The sequence below is a fragment of the Danio rerio genome, chromosome 6 (genome assembly GCF_049306965.1).
Source record: "Danio rerio strain Tuebingen ecotype United States chromosome 6, GRCz12tu, whole genome shotgun sequence".
Lineage (NCBI taxonomy): Eukaryota > Metazoa > Chordata > Actinopteri > Cypriniformes > Danionidae > Danio > Danio rerio.
Window position 1 is genome coordinate 25,912,010 of NC_133181.1, and position 26,027 is coordinate 25,938,036.

General features: G+C 32.9%; 1 protein-coding gene across 2 annotated transcripts in view; it reads right to left on the reverse strand.

The window, feature by feature from the left end:
* The window catches only part of ntn1a (netrin 1a), a 123,069-nt gene that overhangs the window by 41,599 nt on the left and 55,443 nt on the right, over positions 1 to 26,027 (reverse strand). For both annotated transcript variants that reach the window (NM_131029.2, XM_073952571.1), the window contains exon 2: positions 702 to 890. In NM_131029.2, the coding sequence (NP_571104.1) occupies positions 702 to 890 (189 nt within the window). The remainder of the gene's footprint in view (positions 1 to 701; positions 891 to 26,027) is intronic.

Genomic DNA, 26,027 nt, shown 5'->3' on the forward strand with positions numbered 1-26,027 from the left:
GTTCTGTGACTAAAATATTATTTTAATAAATATATCTGTTTAATAAAGCTGTTTTGTTCAAACACACCAACATATATTACCTATATTCAGTGAAAAATGTATAAAAATATAAATTTTCCAATGGGTTGTATTCATTAATGCTGAGCACTGTGTGTGAGTATAGTGTCATTTTATTTGTTATTCTTAATTTATTACTCTTCTTATTGTTTCTGCTTTAGTCTGCAGAAGTGTGCTAAACAAATACATATAAAGTACATACATATTATTCATATACAGTATTATTTATTTATTTATTTATTTATTTATTTAGATAGAGGTAAGATATTTACTTTTACTTACTATTTACTTAATTATTTCACTGTTTATCATGCCTGGAAGTCATTGTTAACTGTATTTGTTTTTATATGTAGAAGAAGGTTATATATGCTATAAATAACTGAAATGTAGATACCATAGCATGGTTTGTATACTAAAAAAATCCCCATTCCAGGAAACAAATGTCAAACTCCTATGGTTGTTAGGGATATTTTTAATGGAAACCATTTCAACTTTTTGTGATGGCTTCTATTGTTTTTGTTTTTCTTTCCTTTTTTCCCAGCTGGGTAAAGAGTCAAGTGTTAAGTTGCAGACTTTGGGGTCATAAGACCAAACCTGGTCACCCTGTTTTTGCCTATGGTGTGCAGCTTTAGTATCCTTCATACCTTTGCAGGCCTTTCTGTGGGAGATGGGCTTGGACATGTCTCTATAGTAGCCCTCTTTGCAGTAGTGGCAGTGGCGACCAGCTGTATTGTGGCGGCAGTTCAGACAGACTCCTCCACTTTTCCTTCCAGAGAGTTTGTAAAGCTCCATGTTGAAACGACAGCGCCTCGCATGAAGGTTACAATTGCAGGCTGCGAAAAAAGATAAGAGAAGATGTGTTCATTTAAACATAATATTCTATACAGCAATGGTTCTCTAATTTTTTAAGGCTTGTAAGATTGCACGAGTACAAAGAAATATCAGTTATTCACAATAATGTTCCCTCCTTATTTTCTGATAGTGTCTCTTATGCTCAGAAAGGCTTAAAGATGAAATTTAGAAATTAAATGATGAAATATTATCACAATTTCAAAATAACTCTGTTCTATTGTAATATATAGCTAAAAACATTTATTTCTCTTAAAGCAGTACTCTAGTATTCATTGTCATCTGATTGTTAAGAATGGTATAAGTATATTAACACCATCTATATGTTCGTCTTTATCTGACTTTATATCTATATAAAGCTTGTGCTGCATGTTTAATATTAAAAAATATATATTAAAATGTTATTTACCAATATATTAATAACTTTTTGGTGAGCTCTCTTTTCGATATAGTTGCTCATTCATGGGTAATTCTTCAACTACAGTCACTTTTGTTTCCTTTGATCATATATTCAAATATATATATATATATATATATATATATATATATATATATATATATATATATATATATATATATATATATATATATATATATATATATATATATATATATAWAATTTTGATCAAATTCCTCTTTCTTTGTCAAACTAAAAATAAAAGCTACTTTACAAAAAAATCTAGCATTCTATTATATTTTTTTTATATTATTTAACCTTCTTTTAGGTGTCAAAATCACTGTTTTCACCTTGTTGCACACCCAAAACTTCAACAATGAAAATAACATTTAAAAATATTATTTATCTGGTAACTATTAATGTATCTTAATTAAGCATTAGTGAAATAAGTTAAATATTTGATAGTTATTAATTTGAGACTAATATCAATATTATTTTTTTATACAAAATATAGCTGTCGCACAGTATCAGTGTCATATCCACCACAACACTGTAATGTCGCTTTAAAAAGTTTGTGTGAAAGATTATTAAGGTGGTTTATATGAAAATGAATTATGTCATCTGAGAACATGCTCAAGATGGAAGGAATTAAAATTTTTATCAACCCTAAATATTACTTGATAAGGAAATACATTTATTCTACGTTATTTCCAAACATGTTGTACCTTTAAAGATGTTTTTAAAAACCAAACAAAATTAAGATAAATTAGAGCGTTTTGTATACATGAACGGCTAGTATAAATTCTAAGCTAATCAGTAAAGCTATTTTCCATTTTTTTTTTTCACAATAAACTGTTGAAATGTCATTTCCACCACTGTCATTTCCATCACCACACAAATGAAAAAAAAATATTTAAAAAGTTCTCGTCACACATTAAAAGTGTATTCACAATGTATAAGTTCATGCTATATTTACTATACAAATTTAGTTTATTTATTTTCTAATAAACTTGTAACCAAATTAATATTAAATTTTAGGTTACAGGTGTACAATTCAGCATACAACTAATTTATTTCATTGACAAATGTATAATTATATATATTTATAGTGGAAAGATTAGTTAAACTAGATACAAAAATGATCTTAGACGATGTTTGACTGCCATAATTTATTTCATTTTAAAATAAGCTGTATATTAAGATGTGGTGGAATTGACATTTGTTTAGTTTACGATGAACAAAAAAGTTTCTCTTCTTATTTAAGGTTGGCCTCTTACAGATTTTAAAACTAGACAAATTGTTTAAACTTATGAGGCTTATGTTACATTTATTTTGAAAAAGTTTTTTTTTTTTACCCAACTTCACAAGGCTAAAAGTGCCAGTAATTGAAGTAATTGAAGGCCCTCATATTAATTTGTACATTTTAGTCAAAATGTGCTTATCCCACAGTAAGGGGTAGGTTTATGTAGGTTGGGGACATGCCTTATTTTAAAAATTCTACATTTTCATACAAAACAAACAAATTAGCCACTTTTCTGGCAATATGTAGAATACATTTCCTTAAGAGATCATACAGGGATTTTGACAGAGTTCACCATTTAAAACATGACCCTTTTGTAAGATTGTAAATGTTTTTAATTGCCTCATATCTAATTTAATGTGTTCTTATTTCATAAGTACACTCATAAAATGACATTTGTTATTTGTTCAAACTGCAAATTTAAAATGAGCTGAAACATTGCAATTCTTGAGTTGTTTTTGTTTTATTTTAAATCCACTTAATTTAATTCACTTAATAACTTAATTTCTTCATGTTGTCCCAACACAAATTGATTATGTGGAACCCAGCGTACACTCAAAAAAAAGTTTTTTTCTTTGTACTTGTTCAAACTACTTAATTAAAATGAGCTGAAACAACACAATTCTTGAGATTTCATTGGGACAACTATTTTTTTTTTTTTGTATAATCCACATAAATTTGTTAAAAGTGTAAAGTTAACTTAATCATAAGTCATCTTAAAAATACATGAATTGTGTGGAACCCTGCATTTTTTTACAGTGTATGTTCAGTTTTTCAGCACTATGCTACATGATGCACATTTTCAAGTTAAGGTCCATAAAATGAATTAGATGCACAAAAATACAACATCGAATTAATAAAAAAACCAGTTCTGATAAAAAGCACCCCAAACACCACAACTCTGCTACATGAATGTATCGTACGTGAAACTCATTACATCTAAACCAGCAATGAGATGAACTTTTCTAATCTTTATGCAGTAGAGATACGAGCCTCAGTTTGACAGCTATGCCTTTACCAACTGCCAATGAAGTGCAAGAGAATTAACTTGCTGTTAATGAGGTCAGTTTCTGAGCTTTCTCTCTGACCAGAAAGGCTCTTTTACCAAGCAATATCAGACAAGACCTCCAATTACCATTTCATTCCCAATCCCCTCCATGCACAAGAAGCCGCGCTCCTGCTTATTTACTAATGAATAAAGTTGCAGCCACCAAGTTTAATTACCGTCTGATGTTTATTCATGACTGATTTGTGTGCAGACATGTTCTCTTTCATTAAGCCTGGGTGAGACATTGGTGTGGCTCCTCCTCATGTATTATTCAACAATAAATCCCAACCCTCCTACCAAAATGCTTTGGGCTGTTCGAGCGCAGACAACTTTTGGCAAAGCTGATGCACATTCTCTGAGCAACTCCAGCAGAGTGTTTATTTGCTCTGATGCTAGGAGACTTCAAGACAAAATAAGCATTTTGATGAGAGGGCATAACAAAAGCAAACATAGTAACAACACCAACACTGAAATAATAATAATAAAAAGCCTTTTAAGTTTTTAGAGTGACTTAATAGACAATAATCTTTAATATTTTTTGTAAGAGTACCTTCTAATACTTTTTGTTTTTGCCAAGGATCATGAAATGTGATAATCCCAATGTGAGGGACCCCAGTTCTTAAAATTAGGACTGGTGTACAGTTTATTTCCCATTTGTAACACATTCCAAAAACTCAAGTTTTAATAATGTTCATAAATCATGTTTTATGTTTTTTGTGTTGTGTGCTGAGGAATACAATTGCTAAAAAAATACTAAAAAGCTTTAATAATGGATGTTATTTTGCAAATTAAATCTTTAGATACAGTTAGAAAAGAGAACAGATATAGAGTATAAAGACAGATAACATTTTGATTATTCAAATATTGTAATGTCTGCAAAATAAAGTCACTGAGGTTACCTAACACTTTCTTGTGTTATCTTCTTATGATCTTTTTTCAGTTAAGTCTACAGACTTGCATGGCAATCAAAAGAATACTTATCACCTGCCATGTAAATACAGCATTTTAGTGGTTTACATGAATTTGCATCAGCTTTGACACAATTGTGCTTTATTTTAAGTACAGTTGAATACAGTTTAATTATTAGCCCCCCTGTTTATTTTTTCCCCCAATTTCTATTTAACTGATAGACTTTTTTTCAACATATTTCTAAACATATTAGTTTTAATAACTCATCTCTAGTTACTGGTTTATTTTATCTTTGCCATGATAACAGCAAATATTATTTTTTACTAGATATTGTAAGATACTTTTATCGAGCTTAAAGTGACATTTAAAGGCTTAACTGGTTTAATTAGGTTATTTAGACATGTTAGGGTAACAAGGCAAGTTATTGTGTAACAATGGTTTGTTATGTAGAAAAAAAATTGCTTAAAGGAGCTAATAATTTTGTCCTTAAAATTAAAAACTGCTTTTATTTTAGCCAAAACAAAACGAATAAGGTTTTCCCCAGAAGAAAAAAAATATTATCACACATACTGTGAAAATTTCCTTGCTCTATTGAACATGATTTTGGAAATATTTAAAAATTATGTAAATAATAATTAAAAAAAAATTTATTATCTTGATTTTTACTTCTGATTCCAAGAAACAACCAGATTTTAATCCTGTTTTCACTTGATTTAGTTAGCAAACCCTTTTTTTTTCCTAAGGTAAAACCACCCGATGTCTCCCAAAATACACTTGGCTCATTTCCACAGATTTTCCACTTTTTGCACCTAAAAATTAAAACTCGAAATAGGTTTTTGAAGATGCCTGCAGGACATAGAGAATGATAATATGGCCCGTCCTAGAAGTGTCTCCACTTCAAACTTACTCTGTGCATGGCTTGTTTGCTTTTAAACAGGCATACTGTTGGTATTAATTCTGTCTGCTTGTTTGGATCCCAGTGGAAAGCGATCCTTCCTACCCTCCAGCGATGGATTATTCACTTTTGCTAACAAGGCAAATGCAATCCACTATGCGGCCTCTGGCTTCTTTAAATTTCTACAGACTTTCTGAACCTACTGATAAACAGAAACTCCAAGTTGTTTTCTCTGAAAATCAAAATTGTACCACATTTTATTACTTTTTGAAGGCTCAGAAATTCCTTATATTGCTATTGGACTGACATAAAACCAAGAAAACTAATCACAACAGCATGTTTTACCAAAGTAATGAGAAAAATCTGTTATTGCTATGACATCACCCTAAAACCTTTCAGCTGTATTCTTTCTTCCTTCATAACACAACTTAAAACAATCTGTGGTAAAAGAAGTGATGTTTTATATGGATTGGGCAGCATGCACTGTCTTGGATCGTAATTTGTTGCAGTTGCTAAAGTCAAAAGTCAATGCATCCAACGAACAGAGTAAATTAACCAATTATTAAAGTTATTTTTAATTTACTGGTAGTTTTTTTCATTATTCATTTAATCAGATTATTATTTTTATTATAATATAAATTATACATTTAAATAAATTCCTTCATGTTGCCCCAACACAAATCGATTAAGTTAACTTAATCATTTTTTACAAATTTATGTGAATTCAAAAACAACTTAAGAACTCATTTTAAATGAGTAGTTTGAACTAGCTCACACTCTTTCCCAATACCCTCAATGATAAAAACAAACAAAAACCTCAACAAACACGGGGCAGCTTCTCTAATGCATTCTACCTCTTTTAGTTTCCTCTTGAGCGAGATTGTGATTGTTGTGATATGACCCTGACCGCGTGAACACACAAAGCAAACGTTCTCTTCACACCTGATCTATCACAGTCATGCAGAACTCAGGGTGATTGCCTCTCAATGAAAGCAAACATAAAGTGGCTGTTATCATTCATTCATTCATTTCCCTTCGTCTTGGTCAATTATTTATCAGGGGCTTCCACAGTGGAATGAACTGCCAACTTTTCCAGCATATTTTTTATGAAGCGGATGCCCTTCCAGTTCTGGGAAACACCAATACACTCATTTACACACACTCTCATACACTACAGCCAATTGGGTTTTTTAATTCACTTATAGCGCATATCTTTTTATATTGTGGGGGAATCCAGAGAACCCAGAGGAAATCCACTCGAACATGGCGAGAACATACAAACTCCACACAAAAATGCCACTGACCCAGCGACTTCTTGTTATGAGGTAACATCGCTAACCACTAAACCAAAAGTGCCCAAGTGGCTTTTATTTCACACAACTATATTATTATTATTTTATTACCGAATTAATAAAGCAGACATTTTACTCAATTAAATATATATATATATATATATATATATATATATATATATATATATATATATATATATATATATATATATATATATATATATATATATATATATATATATTGTTATTAGAGGATTAGAACATGATTAGAAACATTTAACTAATACATACCTCTTTTAACTCATTCATTAAAGGTGTAAACATTTAATATTTAATATTCTTCGATAATTCTAGTTATCCTTGATGTTCAATATTACAATTTAACTTTGATGATAGTAAATTTATTAGATTTTACCACACTAAAGGTTTTTGGGTTTTTTCAGTGTAGTTGCAGGTCTCATAACAACAACAACATTAACAACAAACCCTTTTTTTACCTATGATGAAAATCATCTTTTGTAAGCTGTTTTCACAGAACTGCAAACATACCAAATCTCCCAGAAGTTCTGGGAGTTTTCTGCAAACGAATGAATGATAATCTCACAGAAATCACGTGTCTCCCTCTCGGTCCTCAAATACATCGCACACTCTTCTTACCCCTCTCCATCGCATCCCTCCTTGCTCTTCAGACACATCGCTCGCACCCTGTCAAACCCCCCAGGTCTTCACACACACTGAAAAAATGATTATTTATTTCCTTGTTCAAACTACTAATTTAAAATGAGCTGAAACAACACAATTCTTGAGATTTCATTGGGACAACTTAATGTTTTAATGTTCAATCTACATTAATTTGTTAAATGAATGAATTGTGTGGAACCCTGCATTTTTTACAGTGTACGTCACGCACCCAAATCAACCACCCCCGACCACCGTTCCCCCGGTATTCACATATGCCACGCGCTCGCGTATGTTATGTATATCTTAAAATAGTGCATGTTAGTAATAAAGACAGTACAATCACTACGTAATTCCTCACCACAGCCTCATAGTGTCCGAATAATTATAAAAGTAGACATTCAATCCTGGTTTGTGGATTTTGTCATTTATTTTGTACATTAACAAAATAAAGGTCCATACAAAAGTGTATATAAATGTGTAACTTGTCACATTTGCCGTGCAAAAACAGTGCAAAACTAAATGTGTGTGAGTTTGTGTGTGCACGCGTGTATGCGAGCAAACTTTTTAACAACATTGTGTGTGACTCATTGCTGCAGAAAGGCTTGAATTATTATAACAAATAACCATTGATAAAGTTCTTACTGTAGTAAGGGGGATCTGCTTCATTCTTGTCTGTCACTGTGCTGTTTATCTAGATGAAGCCTATGGCTCTGACACGCACATGGGAACGGATGGTGGGGAGAGCCAGCTTTTAAAGTCACAGGCAACAAAAACAGTTACAATGCCATTACAGCCAAAATTTCCCAGATTTAAAAAGGTACAAACAATAAATAATCTGATGGGTATTTTGAGCTGAAACTTTACAGACACATTCTGGAGACACAAAAGACTTAAATCTTAAAGAATAAAAGGGGTAAAATAGGTGCCCTTTAAATGCAACAATTGATGCTCATTCATTTACTCATTTTGGTCATTCATTTTTTGTAGCACAGCAATTTGAAAGCCTGCAAATGCAAATCTGGTAATGGGTTTCATCTTTACCAAAGTAAAATCATTTAAACTACAAAATTGAATCATTTAAAATTTGTAAAAATTATGATGACATGCACACATACTTTAAATCCATTACTTGATGCTCATTTATTTACTTGCTTGGTATACATAGCTAGCATACAGGTTTCCCTACAGCAAACGTTCTACTCACACCTGGTCTTTCACAGGATTCAGGGTGGCTGCATCTCAATGGAAGCAATCACAAAGCGGCAGTACGTCACATTGTCCCCTCACACATTTCATTTCCCTTCTTCTTCTTTAAATTTGCCCTTCTTTCATTCATCTGCCCCTTTGACACCCGCTCTCACACCTCACACGGCCTCTGTGCGTTTGAAGTGCTTTCAGACTCCGCAATCTAGCCATGTCATCTTTCTTGAAATCTGAATATCATGTAAATGTTGCTTTATATGATGGGAAAAAAAAGATTACAGAAGCCTTTGGAAGTGGGTCAACCCTATGGTGGTACTTCCTATCCACAGAATGAAACGGCAACAGAATGAAAATACTGGAAAACCCTCATCAGCAAAGCCGACAAAACAAGTTCTTCTCACTTGTAGCTACACATCCACTTAAGCGATAAACCCCAGGCGGAGATAAGAGGCTGAGATAACTCTTCTGATTGCGCTGGGTGGAGGAGAAAGCCAATCCAGATGCGTTTTGTCTCTTTCCCCTCTTAAGTTTGGCTTAACTCGCTGAGAGGCTGATAAACACGGACAGCCGTGAGGGAAGAGTGTAAGGTGATAGCTTTCCAGAGAGGCTAATTAGTTTATTTGAAGCCTTAAGAACATTTTTAGTAGAGGATATTAGAGGTTTGTTTTGATGTGCTGCTTGATGCTATTAGCTATAGCAACTCTTATTTTACTTTTCAATTTAGTTAACAAACATTAAATAAGTTGTATTTACAAAACACAGTAATTATTCTTATTCAGATTATTGGTAATTATTCAATTGTGCATTTGGATTTATTTATTTCTTTTTGTCTGTGAGCTAATTTAAAATAAGGCCTAAAGTTATTAAGATATGATTATTACATTTACACAGCCTCATTAATCAGTGTATATGTGTATGTATACAACATATACAATTGAAGTCTGAATGATTAACCCTGCTGAATAAATCATTTTTCTTTTAAATAATATATCTATATGATGCAATGGGGTATGCAAAGGGGGTTTATATGCTTAATAAATGTTCTTTTTAGTAACACATACACTGTAAAATATTTTTGTCAACTTATGCTTTTTTAAATTAAACTAAATGAACTTTTGATTACTAAACATATTAGTTTAACTAAGCTGAAGTAATCATTTTTTAAAGTTACAACAAAATTTTTAAGTAGCCCCAAAATACTAATAAAATGTAATTTTAAAATCTTTACACTTTTGCCACTATGTTTTAAACTATATTTTATAGTACTCATGTTTGTCTATCTATCTATCTATCTATCTATCTATCTATCTATCTATCTATCTATCTATCTATCTATCTATCTATCTATCTATCTATCTATCTATCTATCTATCTATCTATCTATCTATCTATCTATCTATCTATCTATCTATCTATCTATCTATCTATCTATCTATCTATATATCTGTCTGTCTGTCTGTCTGTCTGTCTGTCTGTCTGTCTGTCTGTCTGTCTGTCTATCTATCTATCTATCTATCTATCTGTCTATCTATCCACTATCTATCTATTCATTCATTCATTCATTCATTCATTCATTCATTCATTCATTCATTCATTCATTCATTCATTCATGTATTTCATGTATTTCAACAAATTTTAAAAGCACTTGTTTGCATAAAAATATTCATTCATTTTCTTGTCGGCTCAGTCCCTTTATTACAGTTTTTCTCAGTCGCTTTGGTGCATTTCTCACAACACTATTTACATTTGCACACCAGGTAATGCATTTCTCAAAACAAGTAGTCATTTGTGCACATCCTAGTAGCAGTTTCTCATTCTTTTCAACAAATTGCGAATGCTTTTGGACATGCATCAATTGCTTTCCTACAACTCTCTGCTGTTTATAACATTATCATCTGCTTATGTCATGTCAGTCAAAATAAACTAAACTTGTAAATGCTGAATAGTCATTCAATATAAAACTAATAGTCCTCATTTCATAACTTAAGTCTTTACATACAAAAAATGTTGAACTAGTTGTCAAAATCTTTCAAGCAAATTTTATAAAACAAATTTAAATCTTTATTTTCCTGTAAATGTCTTTAAAATTGAAAAATTTGATGAATGATTTACAGACCTGTGTACAGTATGTTGTAGGCTCAGTTCCAATGTGTACTGCAATATTATTTACAGTTGTGTGCTGCTCTACCTAAAGGGAGTTTATGTTTGTTGTAAATTAGGGTGTGTTTATTATTTTGCACAAGGCTGGGAATAAATTAGGATTGTAAAGAGCAAATGCAGTAAAAATGTGAAACATACATATTCAGTGTCTTGTACACAAATTACTCACTCAATGCAGTGATATCTAACTTTACTGTAGTTTTCAAATGGCTGTGCAAATAGTATACAGTGCTGACTTGAGCTTTTTCAGGAATTGTCACCAAAATCAGACTTTTTTTGCATTGAAAAAATATAGAGAGTAACGTCATAATGAAAACATGACTAAGCCATTTGACCATCTTGTTCATAAACAATGGTGTCAGGACTTTTCATTTTGATGGCACTGACACTTTAATTGACATGAATACTTGCTTTTGAGGAATGAACTATCCATTTTGAGCAAGTGACGCGCTTTTGCAGGTTATAAGCTAGGTTTTGCAGTTTGTACTAATTGTTTTGAGAAATGCATTAACTGTTGTGCAAAAATACACTAGTGTTGTGTGAAAAGCACCAAAGCGAATGAGAAAAACTGTAATCCGGGGTCGCCACAGCGGAATGAACCGCCAAGTTTTTACGCAGCGGATGCCACTCCAGCTGCAACCCAGCTCTGGGAAACATTCACACACACATTCACACACTACGGACAATTTAGCCTACCCGATTCACCTGTACCGCATGTCTTTGGACTGTGGGGGAATCCGGAGCACCCAGAGGAACCCCACGCGAAGGCAGGGAGAACATGCAAACTCCACACAGAAACACCAACTGAGCTGAGGTTTGAACCAGCGACTCAGCGACCTTCTTGCTGTGAGGCGACAGCACTACCTACTGCGCCACTGCCTCGCCCAATAAAAATGTTGTTTTATACTAAATGAAGATTGAACATTATTTCAACTAAATATATATATATATATTTATATATATATATATATATATATATATATATATATATATATATATATATATATATATAAACGATTCTGATGGTATGATATAAAATATATTGTGTATAAGGGGAACAAAAAACGATTCTGATGGTATGATAACGGTATTGTGAGTACTGCTCTAAAATACATTCTTTTTAAATGTCTAGGCAAAAACAACAACTTTTGTTCCCCTTATACACAACATTTTTTTTTTGAGAAACATTTAACAAATTTTTGAGCAGTAAATATGTCAAGATGAATAATTTGAATGAATTATTGACTTCTGCTGTCTTCATTTGTTTAAAAAAAACAGATTTCTTTACATATTAAAACGACATCTTTGGGTATCTTTTCTGCGGGAGATACTGTTGTCCTAAAAAAAAGAAAATAAAAAAACTTAAATAAAAAAACTTACACACACACACACACACACACAAACACACACCTTAGGAACGGTATAGCAGAAAATGTTGGCAGTTTTAAAACCTTGACTTTTCCAAACCCCAGTATACCTTAAAAATGGCTATCGTCCTGTACAGTATCAATAAAGCAGTTTACTTATATTTAATGCTACCTACTCACATAAAATCAGTTTATTAGAATTTGTATTACCAAAACCACTAATAGTATGGTATACTGTCTTTTTTGAAACTTTGTGGTATTTTTTTTTTCTCACACAATTCCATTATTTCAAAACCAATAACTGAAGCCTATTTATTTACTTGTTTGGCATACACAGGGCCTTTTTTGAGGTGTTGATTTCCCTGCAACAATTTATTTTGCATTCATGACTCCTCATTATACATTCTGCCTTACACATTACTATTTAAAGAGCCGGCAGGCTTTTCTCTGCTAGCCAACACTCATTTCTCTCCTCCACAAACATGAGGATTTCCTCAAACACTCTCTTACTGCTTGAACTAGTTGGTACAGATTAATGTTTTTTTTCCTCTCTCTCTCTCTCCATGCTGTTTCTGGAATTTGTGACAAAAAAAAGCAAAAACTCCCTCCGTTTATTAGGTGCGAGTGTATTTAGTATGATATTTTTTTGTTAAACTGACCTTATTACATGTTAAAATCACACAATTTATCAGCAGTAATTTAGGCTATCTTTTCTTTTCTTCCTGAAAAGACTGAACACACCAATAAACGAGAAGATTAATACTCGCTTTCTTACGCTCTTTGTAAAAGCGTGCTGTATAAACAGTGTCAGAGTAGCAGCCATTGGTAATTCTCCTCAGTTATCAGGGATATCAGTCCAGCACTCAACACTATTGGTGTTTTTTCACAGAGGCTGTCAGACAGAGAGAAGATTAAAAGACGTCAGCCCTTAACACATAATTCAGAGATTACAGCTGTTGTTTCAACAATTTGAGCAAAGGATGAAACGGATCTGATTTCAATCATTTTTAGTTCATAATAAAAACAAAGGTTTTAATTAAAAAAATATAAATAAATAAAATAAAGATTTTAAAATATAGTTTTTACATTAATGCCATTTTTGCTTAATTTTTGCTTCTATTTTTCTTCATTTTTTTTTCTTCAAAAACATTTGACTATATAGAAATTGGTCACACTTTACAATACGGTTCAATTAGTCATATAATAATGTGTTGATAAACAGGAACTAAGAATGAACCATGCTTTCATAGTATTTATTAATCAAAGCTACTATCAACATTTACTAATGCATTATAACAATCCAAAGAAGTGGAGTAGTTAATGCACAGATTAAACAAGAACAGGTGACATGAATAAATAATAATAATAATAATACATGTATTGTTCGTGTTAGTAAAACATTAGCTACAGAAACGGAATCCTATTTTAATTTTCTTATGGCAAGCAATTTGATTTTAAAAGATTTAGAATGTTGTTGTTGTACAAGATGATTCAAATACTTATTTTATGTTGCTTCTGTGCTTTTTTTTTTTTAGTTTAGAGTGCCACTTCCCATTCAAACATTCAATAGAAAAAATGGTCGACTAATATTCTACCTATTCTACAAATCTAAGGCTATTTCATTGTTGCAATTGATGAATTATTAAATTAAATTAAATTGCATTTTTATATGGCAGACTATATTGTTAAATTTAAAACATGTTTATTATTTTTATTGTAAATTTCATTCACTTTTCTGATTTATTTTATCTAAATTTGATCTAATATTTGTATATGGGACACAATATTATGCTAAATTTAAATATAATATATCTTTAACGCACACACACTGTAAAAATACAGGGTTCCACACAATTCCTTCATGTTGATTGAATTTACAACTCAATTCGATTAAGATAACTTAATCGTTTATACAAATTTAAGTCGATTGAATACAAAATAATTAAGTTGTCCTAAAAAAACTCAAGAATTTTAAGTAGGTTGAACAAACTGCAAAAAATATTTTTTGAGTGCAGACACACATACACACATTGAAAAATTTAGTGAAAGGTTCTTTAAAAATCTGTAGTCTGAAGATTATTTTTATCTATTATCACCAAAAACATTTTAAAAATAAATAAATAAATAAATAATACATTTGATGTTAGACCAGAAACTCTTTAAAAGGCTAAATTTTGACACCTGCAGAATAGCGGATGATTACACTATTGTACTTTTTTCAATCAATGAAACAACATGCTTGGTGAAGCGTCACCAAAATGGTGGTCTGCTAAATCAAATGGGGGTAAAAACAAGCCCGCATGCCGTGACTTTGAGCTAAAGAATCCACTCACAGCTCATACATCCTTTAAAAGAGAAACATCTCAGGCATGTGGTGTCTGTCTACTCTGACACCATCTCAGGTGTGAGGCCTGACCTTCGGTGTCAAAAATCATCAGCCACATGTCCTGAATTCAAGGAGTGAGATCTATCTTGTACCACTAGCCCTAACACCTAACACCAGGCCATCAGTGAAGGAGTTATGCCGAGGGGTGCCAATCCCGACTGGGCTTTAAAACAAACATGGAAGAGGAGCCATCCATGCCTAGTTTAGTTTTAATCTTTGTGTGCCCTTTAAAGTAATGCGATTAGCCTCTGAGCTCTGTAAGACTTAATGAGAAAATATTGGATATCACCACATCGGCCTTGTTTTGGTTTGGTTGTCTATCAGAGAAGTCAAACATGGGGAGTGTGCTGGGGTGCTTGTATGTGTGTGTGGTCCTGGTATTCTCTACTTTATTTTTGACCTTAGAAGTTGAGGGTAAGAGGACCCCAACTCTAAAGTTGAGGTAAGAGGACAGAATACTACGTATACCATAGAGTACAACATATAAAAGTCCCCATGGAACATACAATTGTGTGTGTATGTGTTGATGTATCTACAGTATATACTTACAAGGGCCAAATGTCTTCAACTATAAAGACAAATATCATGACAGCCCAGTACTAGAGAAGACATAAAGGCCAATCAATAGTAAAGAGCATGATTTTATTTGTTTCTACAGTTTTCTTTTTTTTCCTTTTTATACACATTTTTTGCATGTTTTTGTGATGAATATGTGTAGAGGTCATAGACAAATTCATTAAAGGGACAGTTAATCCAAAAACATGAAACTTCTGACATCATTTAGTTAGCCTATCTTGATATACATGTTTACACAAATTAAGATACTTTGAAGAATGTTGGAAACCTGTAGGCTTCCATAGTTTTTTCTTCTTGTTTTATGGAAGTCAGTGGTTACGGGATTTCAGCATTCAATACCTTCTTTTGTCTACATACAATTGAAACCAGAAGCGTTGAAATGTTTACTATTTTAGATCCATTAGGATTTTCTAAATGATTTACATTTGCTAAATGCCAGAATCATGAGAGATTTATAAATAATTTCTAGACAGTCAAAAGTTTACATACATTTCCTTGATATTTTTTATTTTTGCTTTTAAACTGTATAACTTTGGTCAAATGTTTTGGGTATCCTTCCACAAGCTTCTCACAATAGTTTAAAGGAATTTTGGCCCATTCCTCCCGACAGAATTGGTGTAACTGAGTCAGATTTGTTGTCTGTCTTGCTCGCACAAGCTTTTTCAACTCTGCCCACAAATTTTCTATAGGATTGAGTTCAGGGCTTTGTGATGGCCACTCCAAAACATTCATTCTGTTGTCCTTAAAGCACATTTTTAAAAATTTGGCAGTATGCTTAGGATCACGGTCTGTTTAGAAGACCCATTTGTGTTTTATTTCCTGGCTGAGGTCTTAAGATGTTGCTTCAGTGTTTCTACATAATACTCTTTCTTCATGATCCCATCTATGCTGTGAAGTGGACCAGTCTCTCCTGCAGCAAAACAGTCCCACAACGTGATGCTGCCGTCCCCATACTTCACAGTTGGCATGGTTTTCCTAGGCTTGTAAGCTTTCCCCTTTGTCCTCCTAATGTAACACTGGTCATTATGGCCAAACAGTTCAATCTTAGATCCATCAGACCACAGGACATGTCTCCAAAAATTATGATTTTTCCCAGTGTAATTTAGCAAATTGTATTCTGTCATTTTTGTTGATTCTGGCTTGTTGATTTTTCCATGTTGTCACAGCAGTGTGTTTGAGGTTTTACTAAAATACGATTATACAGTTGTGCCTCTGATTAACTCAAATGATGTCAGTTAGCCAATCATAAACTTCCAAAAACCTTGACACCATCATCTGAGCTTTTTTAGAAGCATAATACTCTTATTACATGTAAACTTGACTTTCACAAAAGATTTTAACAATTTCTAAAAAAATATCTCTCTCATTATTTTGCTATTAAGCATAACAGAAATAAATTTGATAATCCTGGCACTTCTGGTTTCAACAGTAAAAACAAATAAATAGACAAAAACAACTCAAACTGATATGGAACAAGTAAATTGTAAGTAAATGATGATAGAATTTCCATTTTTAGGTGAACTATCACTTTAACCTACAACAAAAACAATGCAAGTCTATAAAATGTCCTGACTGAGATAATAAAACAAAAATGCGCTGTGTGTGTGTGTAAGTGGAATGTACAACAGCATGTGTGTGCCTGCACATACGTTTTTCGGATATTGCGTCACTTCAAGGCTTTTTGCTCTGAGCCTTAAATCAATACTGGCAAAAAAAGTTTCCCCAAGGAACATACATGCATTTTCTTCATCACTGAGACAATGATGAACGTTAGCATGGCGGTTCTGTGGTCAGCCAAACATATTCAGCGGTTTGGTCAGGAGACTGGGAGTAATAAAGTCAATAAAATAGAAGCTTGCAAACTACATGCCATATATTTTCTCCGACAGTGCCAGTCAATATTTAAAAAAGAAAAGGATTCTGTCATTACTTAAATGATGTTGCTCCAAACCTGTATTACTGTTTTAAAAGAAGACAGACTGTGTAGAATCTGTAATTATCTCTTATTACAGTGAATTAATTAATTTCCTGGCTGTTTATTCCACTGTGGCCACCCCCGGATTAAAAAAGGGACTAAGCCGAAAAGAAAATGAATGAATTTTCATTCTTTCTTTCTTTCTTTCTTTCTTTCTTTCTTTCTTTCTTTCTTTCTTTCTTTCTTTCTTTCTTTGCATTATTATTATTATTATTATTATTAATATTATTATTATTATTATTATTATTGTACACTCATTGCCACTTTATTAGGTACACCTTACGAGTACTAGTTTGGACCCCCTTTTTCCTTCAGAACTGCCTTAATCATTTGTGGCATACTGTAGATACAACAAGGTACTGGAAATATTCCTCTGAGATTTTGGTCCATATTGACATGATGGAAGAAGCCATCAAAGATGGGCAGACTGAGCTCATAAAGGGATGGACATGGTCAGCAACAATACTCAGGAAAGCTGTGGCATTGACACAATGCTCAATTGGTACTAATTAGCTCAAATAATCCCCCACATCATTACACCACCACCACCAGCCCGAACCGTTGCTACAAGGGTGAGACAGGATGGATCTGTTTATGTTATTGATGCCAAATTCTAACCCTATCATTCGAATAGATGAAATCGAGACACATCAGACCAGGCAACATTTTTCCTATCTTCTATTGTCCAATTTTGTTGAGCCTGTGGGAATTGTAGCCGCAGTTTCCTGTTCTTAGCTGACAGGAATGGCAGGTGTGGTCTTTGCTGTTGTAGCCCATCCACCTCAAAGTTAGATGTGTTGTGCCTTCAGAGATGCTCTTCTGCATACCTTGGTTGTAACGAGTGGTTATTTGAGTTACTGTTGCCTTTCTTGTGTGTGTAAATCTCAGTCGATCAGCAGTATCTGAAATACATCACTCCATCTGGCATCAACAACCATGCCAACCATGTCACTTAAATCACCTTTAATCCCCATTCTGATGCTCAGTTTGAACTGCAGCAGATCTTCTTGACCATGCCTGCATGACTAAATGCGTTGGGTTGCTGCCATGTGATTGGCTGATTAGAAATGTGCGTTAACAAACAATTTAATTAATTAGTTGCTGTTTTAATACATTTTCAATGAGCAACAACATAAAAAAAGTTTCACAAAATGAAACGTAAAAATGTAAGATTAATAATAAAAGCTGTTCATTCAAATGTTGAACCATTCAAATGATAATATTTGGAAGAGAAGCTGAAATTTTGAGTGAGTTCTTGATCAAACATTTTGATACCAGATGAGTTAAAAAGTCATATGAATCATTTTGCAGTTTGATTTGATTTAACTGTATCTTTTTAATAAACTGGTGGTGTCACGGTAGCTCAGTGGTTTGCATTGTCACCCCACAGCAAGAAGGTCGCTGGTTTGAGTCCCAGCTGGGTCTGTTGGCATTTCTGTGTGAAGTTTGCATGTTCTCCACGTGTTCGCATGGGTTTCCTCCCGGTGCTCTCGTTTCCCCCACAGTTCAAAGAAATGCACTATATAATCAATAAACTAAATTGGCCGTAGTGAATGAGTGTGTTTGAGTGTTTCCCAGTACTGGGTTGTGGCTGGAAGGCCACCTGCTGTGTAAAACATATGCTGGATAAGTTGGTGGTTCATTCTGCTGTCGCAACCCCTGATGAACAAAGGGACTCAGCTGAAGGAAAATGAATGAATGTTTAATAAACTAAAACAGATAATCAGTGTAAACATCGCTCTAAACACACATCACACTGATCAATACAGTATCAGAATTACAATGAGACATGTATTCCTTATTTTATTTGACCTATTTGTATAATAGCTCTCTGGCTGATGAATGTGATGTCAACATATGGCTTGCTGATGGTTAAATGCTTTGTTTGTTTCATTCACTGAACTTAAAGACCACACTGGAGCTTATTACCTAAATTACATTCTCTGGAATGCTCTATAAAGTAGAAATGATCACTTCATTTATAATGATGTATTTCGCAAAACAAATAATAGTCTAATAACAACAGAAATAGTTTCTCATTGTTATTGGAGACAATGATAGATAACACTGCACTCTTTGTGCTTATATGAAGGTCCCTGTATTCAAATATACACAGATGGGCACATTCCTCCTGCAGTTTTTTTTTTTTTTTTTTCTTCTGTTAGTGAGGCTGTTGGAGCTCTGCTTATCTTTTGATGCAGACTGTGCCATCATGTAACTGCTTTGAGAGACTTACAGTGTGGAGAAAGTCCAAATAAAACCATTGCTTTGATATGATTCAATTATACAGTTTAAAACAACATTATTAGCCATCAGCTGTGAAACTTATTAACTTATAAGTATTTTTCAAATATTTCCCAAATAACTGAGTATTATAATTTTTTTAAGTCTAAATGTTTTTTTTTCTATCTTGCTTAGTACCCTAATAAATCCTAAGCCTATAAATTACACTTTAAGCTCAATACTTGTACAAAATCTTACGAAATAAGTTGTTTTTTTTCTTATAAAATAATTGAGTAAATATAAAATAGTTTATATCTTTAAAATGTATTTAAAAACATCTCTCCATTAAACAGCACTTAGGAAATATTGAATAACAATTTTACAGAAGAGCTAATAATGTTGAATGTATACCCAAAATTTATCTATTATCGATCTGTTATTGATCTGAAATTAGGCAGCCATGTTAAATTATACATAAAGTATAACATCGTATTAAACAATACTTTACATGTACAAAAATATACCCTTAAAAAAATAAAAACATTATAAAAGAATAAATGTACTGCTGGATTTTTTCCAAGACCCTGATATTTTGTTATCTCGTTGACAAGAAACATACCTGTCTGAGATTATTTATTCTTTAAGTAGACAGCTGTCTGCACCTTTGTGAGGGAAAATGTAAACATTAAAAATACCTCTTAAAAATATAAACAGCTATTAGCCAAATCATGACTCAAATCTGGAATGCTTTTAATGAGTCCTTCAAAAAAAAAAAAAAACCTTACAAATCACATGTTTAGAGAGTGAGGTACTGAACTGAACGAGTGTTAGATTTCCAAACCATCACCTTGGCATGAAATAAACAAATAGAAGAATAGAAGATTAGGGGAGTGGAGGCAGCCAGGAAAAGCGAGAGTCTTTGATCGGACAGAACTGGTAGTGTGGATTCACTAGAGAATAATGGGGAGGATCACGTCCTGCACGTCAACAGTATGTTTCTAACGGGACACACATTTCTCCTCCACCCTGCATGCTGAGCGCGCTGAAGAGCTGGAGCTTTTGTTTCCACCTGCATGTGAACCGCAGATTCAAACCGATCCGACTCCAGCCCTTTGAGTCCTAATTCAACACAAATGCGAGCGCCGTCAAACAGAGCATCGCTCCACATGACAAAAACTCTCACATACGCACACACTCAAACCAACACGACAACCTGTGTATTCTTTGAAAAAGCTCCTTAAATATTTTCAAATTCTTTCCTATTTTATAAAAATAGGTGGACGTAATGATATTCTTTTTTTTAATGCAAAGTTATGAACATTATTATTAATAGTAATAATACTATTCTAATTTGTTTTAATAACACCAACAATAACAATTCATGTGTTAACAGTTTATTAATTTCATGTTTAAACAGTTATTATTTTTAATAAATCAAGTCAAAGTTTATTTTGCTTGGTATTGCTGACAAATATACTAATAAACATAATACAACAAATGTGTAACATTTATTCATTTTGATTTTCCTTATAAAATATGTATTTTTAAATTATCCTATTCGATCTTATTGTTTGAATGCTATATCAGACGATGAGGTGTAATTAAACTAAAAATATTAACCTTAAAATGTGCTTCTCGTGTTTTCTAGTTATACTTTCAAGTATAATAATAATAATAATAATAATAATAATAATAATAATAATAATAATAATAATTAATAATCATTCAAATTGATATTTCAGATTAAATAAAACAAACATATTTTACAATCATGATAAGGTAGAAAAAATAAACAGCACATTTTATATAAATAGATGTTCATGTTGATTACTTTCCTCAGTGTTTTTCTGGGTTTTAACCTTTTAACTACTCTATCAAGAACAATTCAGCCTCTAACAAATGGTTGATCTGTCGGTTTATGTAAAAGTACCAGAATTAGTACATATACTACGAAAAATGTGAAAATACAAAGTGTAAGACCAATTTATGTATACAAATATTCTAAATAAAACATTTTAAATACTAAATCACCTTTATTTTTTTTAAGTATGCCATAAAATATTATGTTTTCTTTGTTTTGTTTTTTTGATTGTTTTTTTTTTTTTTTTTTTTTACAATAAAACCAAAATCAAGTACTAGTGCAACTGGTTTATGTTTTTTTTTTTTTAACTAATTAATTAATTTTTTTAAACCAACAACGCTGTGTGTAAACCATTGTTTAAAACATCTTTAAATGAACTTAACAGTAAAACAGTAAAAACATGGTCAACCATTTGGTAGAGTGGGCAGTCAACAGGCTAATAATAATAATTGGTTATAATAATAATAATAATAATAATAATGATGATGATGATGATGATGATGATGATGATGATGAATACTATAACTAAATAAAAAACGTTCAGGAAATGTCCGATTTCAGGAAGCAGATGTGACCTGTTATTTACACTTGCACAAATAAAGCATATATTTATCTGTTTCCATCTAATTAATTCATGGCATGAACTTTGATTGTCTCTAATTGGATTCAGCCTACGTGTTTATCCACATCAACTCCCAGACGAGTTCCAATAAACTGCAAATGTGAACATTTTTATCGACAACCCAACCACATAACCTTTTTAATTTTAGCCCAACTCCTGGGATGGTATTTGCTGCATTATTCATCACTGGCTGCAGAATGCTGGGATTATGACTTATGAACCTCAGCTTCTTCATAATTATAAATTCATCCATATGGGAGCCCAGGAGCTCTGCTGTGCACGAGCGCCGTTGGTTAATAATAAAACATGCTCGGTTTTGGCAATGATTTTAAGAATATGTGAATTTTGGAGCTTTTTGGAGGAGCTCCCCCTTTTTAAACCACAGTGCATGCAAAAACACATGCTTTAATACACTTCCAGCTGCTGGCTTAATATATCATATCAACATGCACATTTCATACTACAAGGTTTTTATCTGAATATCATCTAAGCTCCAAAAAGATTAGGTGTGCAGAAATAAAGAGGAAAAGTCCTTTTGGTTTGTTTTTGGTTCTATATAAAATCATATTCGTTTTTATCTAACAGTAACTATCTATCTAACTATTTAATCCCATCAACAGAAAATCAATAGAACATTTTTTTTTTTGTTTTATAATATTGTAATAATAAACTGAAAAAATATCCTTAAATTAGCATTTTTTTGTTGTTTGTTAATTATGTGTAAATAATTTTTTCCTGTTTATTTATGTTTTTAAATCGCATTATAAGAAGTCAATATTTCTTCTAACAACATTTGACTTTAAACAATTGGAAAAAGTGACTTTTATTAACATTTGTAATAGTTTAAAGTGATATATTGTCTAGGTTAGTGTTTTATAACTTTATAAAATTGTGGTCCCAAAATGCAATTCACAACCGTAAATGAACCGAAAAACCTATGTACACATTTTTTTTTTTATAGTGTATAGTTTTTTTTTTTTTTTTTTATCTATTTTACTATTACTATAACCTTTCCTATTATTTTAGACTATTAAACAACTGGCAAATATGATTCAGATAATGTGATTATATTTGTACATTGTCAAATATATTATTTAAACTCATTGAATCATGCTAAATATATCGAATTGAACTAAAAATAGAACTACTGGAATGATACATGAACCATATTTCAAGTAGCTTTTCTTTTTCCTCCCCCCGGAGTATTGTTTTCCAATTATTTTAGACCATTAAACACAGCAGGTATAATTATGCTGAAAAATGATACCCTCAAATGTGCTTCATGTGGAAATATCGAAATGTTCTCATAGTCGCCAAGCCAAAAATATTATACAGTATTGTTGAATACATCATTACAACAACAAAACTAAATTTACGGAGGCAGAAAGTTAGAAATAACACAGTAAAAGGCATGTTTTGTGTAACATTTATTTTACAAGCATATTGCTCGGCTATTATTTCAGACTTTTAAACAGAGCACGTGTAATTACACTGAAAAACTTGCTTCATGTGGGAACTTCTAAATGTTTTCATTGTATTCAAATACTATTTCAGCCCACTGAATCACTTTAAATACATCAGATTACACAAACAAAACTAAACCTGCAGATGAAAATGTAGAAATAGTACACCATGGAAGGACTGCAAGCTTAAAATATTACGGCTACACGTTTGTGGTTGACTTTTGACACACCTCAGGTTATTTCTAGTTAATTTTAGCTCGTGCATGACCAAAATTAAAAATACCCAAGTGGGTGGCTGAGTTATTTACCTGGTAGTGACAGGTACAATCATATTTGTGTTGCAATTTTAGTCATCTTTTGTCACACTTCATTTAAGCCAACGTTTTTTTTCTTTCACCAAGAGATGTGAAAAGTGGCAAATAAATTTATTCTAAAAATATATACAATGGTGACACGTTGCTTTTTAAAATTGAGTAGTTTACACATTTTCATTTCATTAATTGTATTTTTGGTCTGTATTGCCACATGTTATTCTTTTCAAGTTTAAGAAACAACTCACGTTTTGTTTTGAGTTTTTGTGTAAACAGAACTTTTTTTTTCACGTTTCTGCTGTACTGTAAGTGTCAGAGGCTCTTTGTTCTCTCTGCATAATGTTCCCGCTATCTTTATCTCCCTCTTTCTGTCTGTTCTTTTGTTATGAAGATGTTAAGTAGGGCCAGTGTGATAAGAAGGAAGGCTCTGAATGCTTAGAAACGAATAAGGGTTTCAGGTCAAGAGGCTCCTAAAGGTTTTATAACCACAACAAAGAAGGCTTAATGGCCTCCGCTTTCCAGTATTAGCACCCATTTAATGACCAACTTGCTCCCTCGTTAGGGGTGATCAGCTGTTCCAATGCCTGCACCACCCCTGCATCGGAAGAGATGCACCAACTGCCTGCTGTGCTTTGGGAAGGTGGAGTGTCTGTGTCAGTGCTTGTATTTCCTGGCTAACAGCAGTGTTTTGAATGACTCTGCATTAATAAGCATGACACTCGCTGGGTTTCCATCACCCTGTGTTAAACCCGATATTAAAAAAAAGTGATGAAAATGCCAAATTTCAAATAAAAATTCTTTATTTGGCAGTTTTTACACTCCATTTTATACTTGTGTACTTGGGTTAATGCAAATTATAGGAAAAAAAACCTTTCTGCTGAATAAACTCTGATGTAATATGCAACCCAGGCTCATTCTGATTAGGTACCACTATATACATTTCTGAAAGGAGCAAAATACGCCCCAAGAGCTATGTTTTTTTTGTCGATTTTGTTTTTGCGAATCCATCAGAGGCCGCTGTGTATGCTTTTTCAGATCTCAAATTTCTCTTGCAAGTGCCATTCACACCTGCTCTTCTAACGTAATTCCACGAGACCGCTGTTGACTAAATCACTGACTGACTGACCAATCGACAAACCCTTCCCATTCCCTAAACCCAAACAATAGTATTTTGAAAAGGACTGATTGGCGCACACACCCACCCCTTCCCTAAACCTAACCACAGTGTTTTGATAAGCAATCAAGAAAAAGAATAAAATCCCTGATTTTTACCACGTTTTTAGATTTTACCACATTCTCACCCTGTTATTTACTTGTTTAATTTATTTTTTGGCTTCTATTTTTGTCCAGCTTTTTTCACCAGACTCAAACCCCATTGTCGTGTTCAACTGGGCTCTTCATCTCAAGTCCGCCGACATATGTGTCAAGCTACCGGTCAAACTGATAACAACGGAAAAGCCATCCACATGCAAGTAAGCGGTCAGCTGTTTGGCGAGAAAAGGAACGGCATCATACTTTTAAACACAAAACGCAGCCATACGTAGATCTGGCTACATAATTTGCTATCTCCAAACACTAATATAGGGCTTCGTTTTGAGAATTAGCCTGACAATATGCCTACATAATCAACTTTCTTAATTATGCTTGACTTGTTTACTGTTGGTTACTAGGTTACCAATACTACCATGAGTTTTACAAGTCGAGATCGCATTTATGTAATAGCCTACGAGCATGCAAATCTCTTTGCTTGCGCCCCAATTTCCTCTGCTCGTGCACAAAACTTCTTGCACTCCCCCTGAAATATACGCAGCTCAAGCGCAGATCTTCTTGCACACTCTCAAATAAATGCTGCTGAAGTGCAATTTAGTGCGCATGTAACAAGTATGTCTCTAACATTTATTAGATTTGCTAGGAATATTTATGAATGTCTTCAATAGACCTACAGAGCGGTATTAATGCGTCCTAAAGTAAAGTGAAACAGCTGTATGTTGTTTGCTTGCCTCACGCATCACGCACCTGTCAGTCAGCCAGCACATAACCTTAAAGGGTTAAACAAATAACGCACAGCACTACTACGGTTACAGAACAGTTTGCGCTGTAATAATTCACAAACCTTTTAATGTTTTGGTGCGATTATCAACCGCTATTAAAAAAAAAAAAAAAAAAAAAAAAAAACACGACTGAATGTTTTGAATGAAAAGCTGTAATGTAGCCGTGGCGGGATCAATTTTAGCATGGCGCCCTGCCATGGAAGAATGAATGTAGCAGAAACCATGTTATTGGAAATGCACTTAATTTGCATTTTTGATTTTTTCTTCTTTAGATTTACTCAACACTAAATAAAAAAGTTAATGACAATGCCCTGATTACACCTAGTATTAAGATGATATTTTATGTTACCACTTCAATATCTTCCCTCTGCCGCCATACTTGCTGTCTCCGCGGCAGTAGT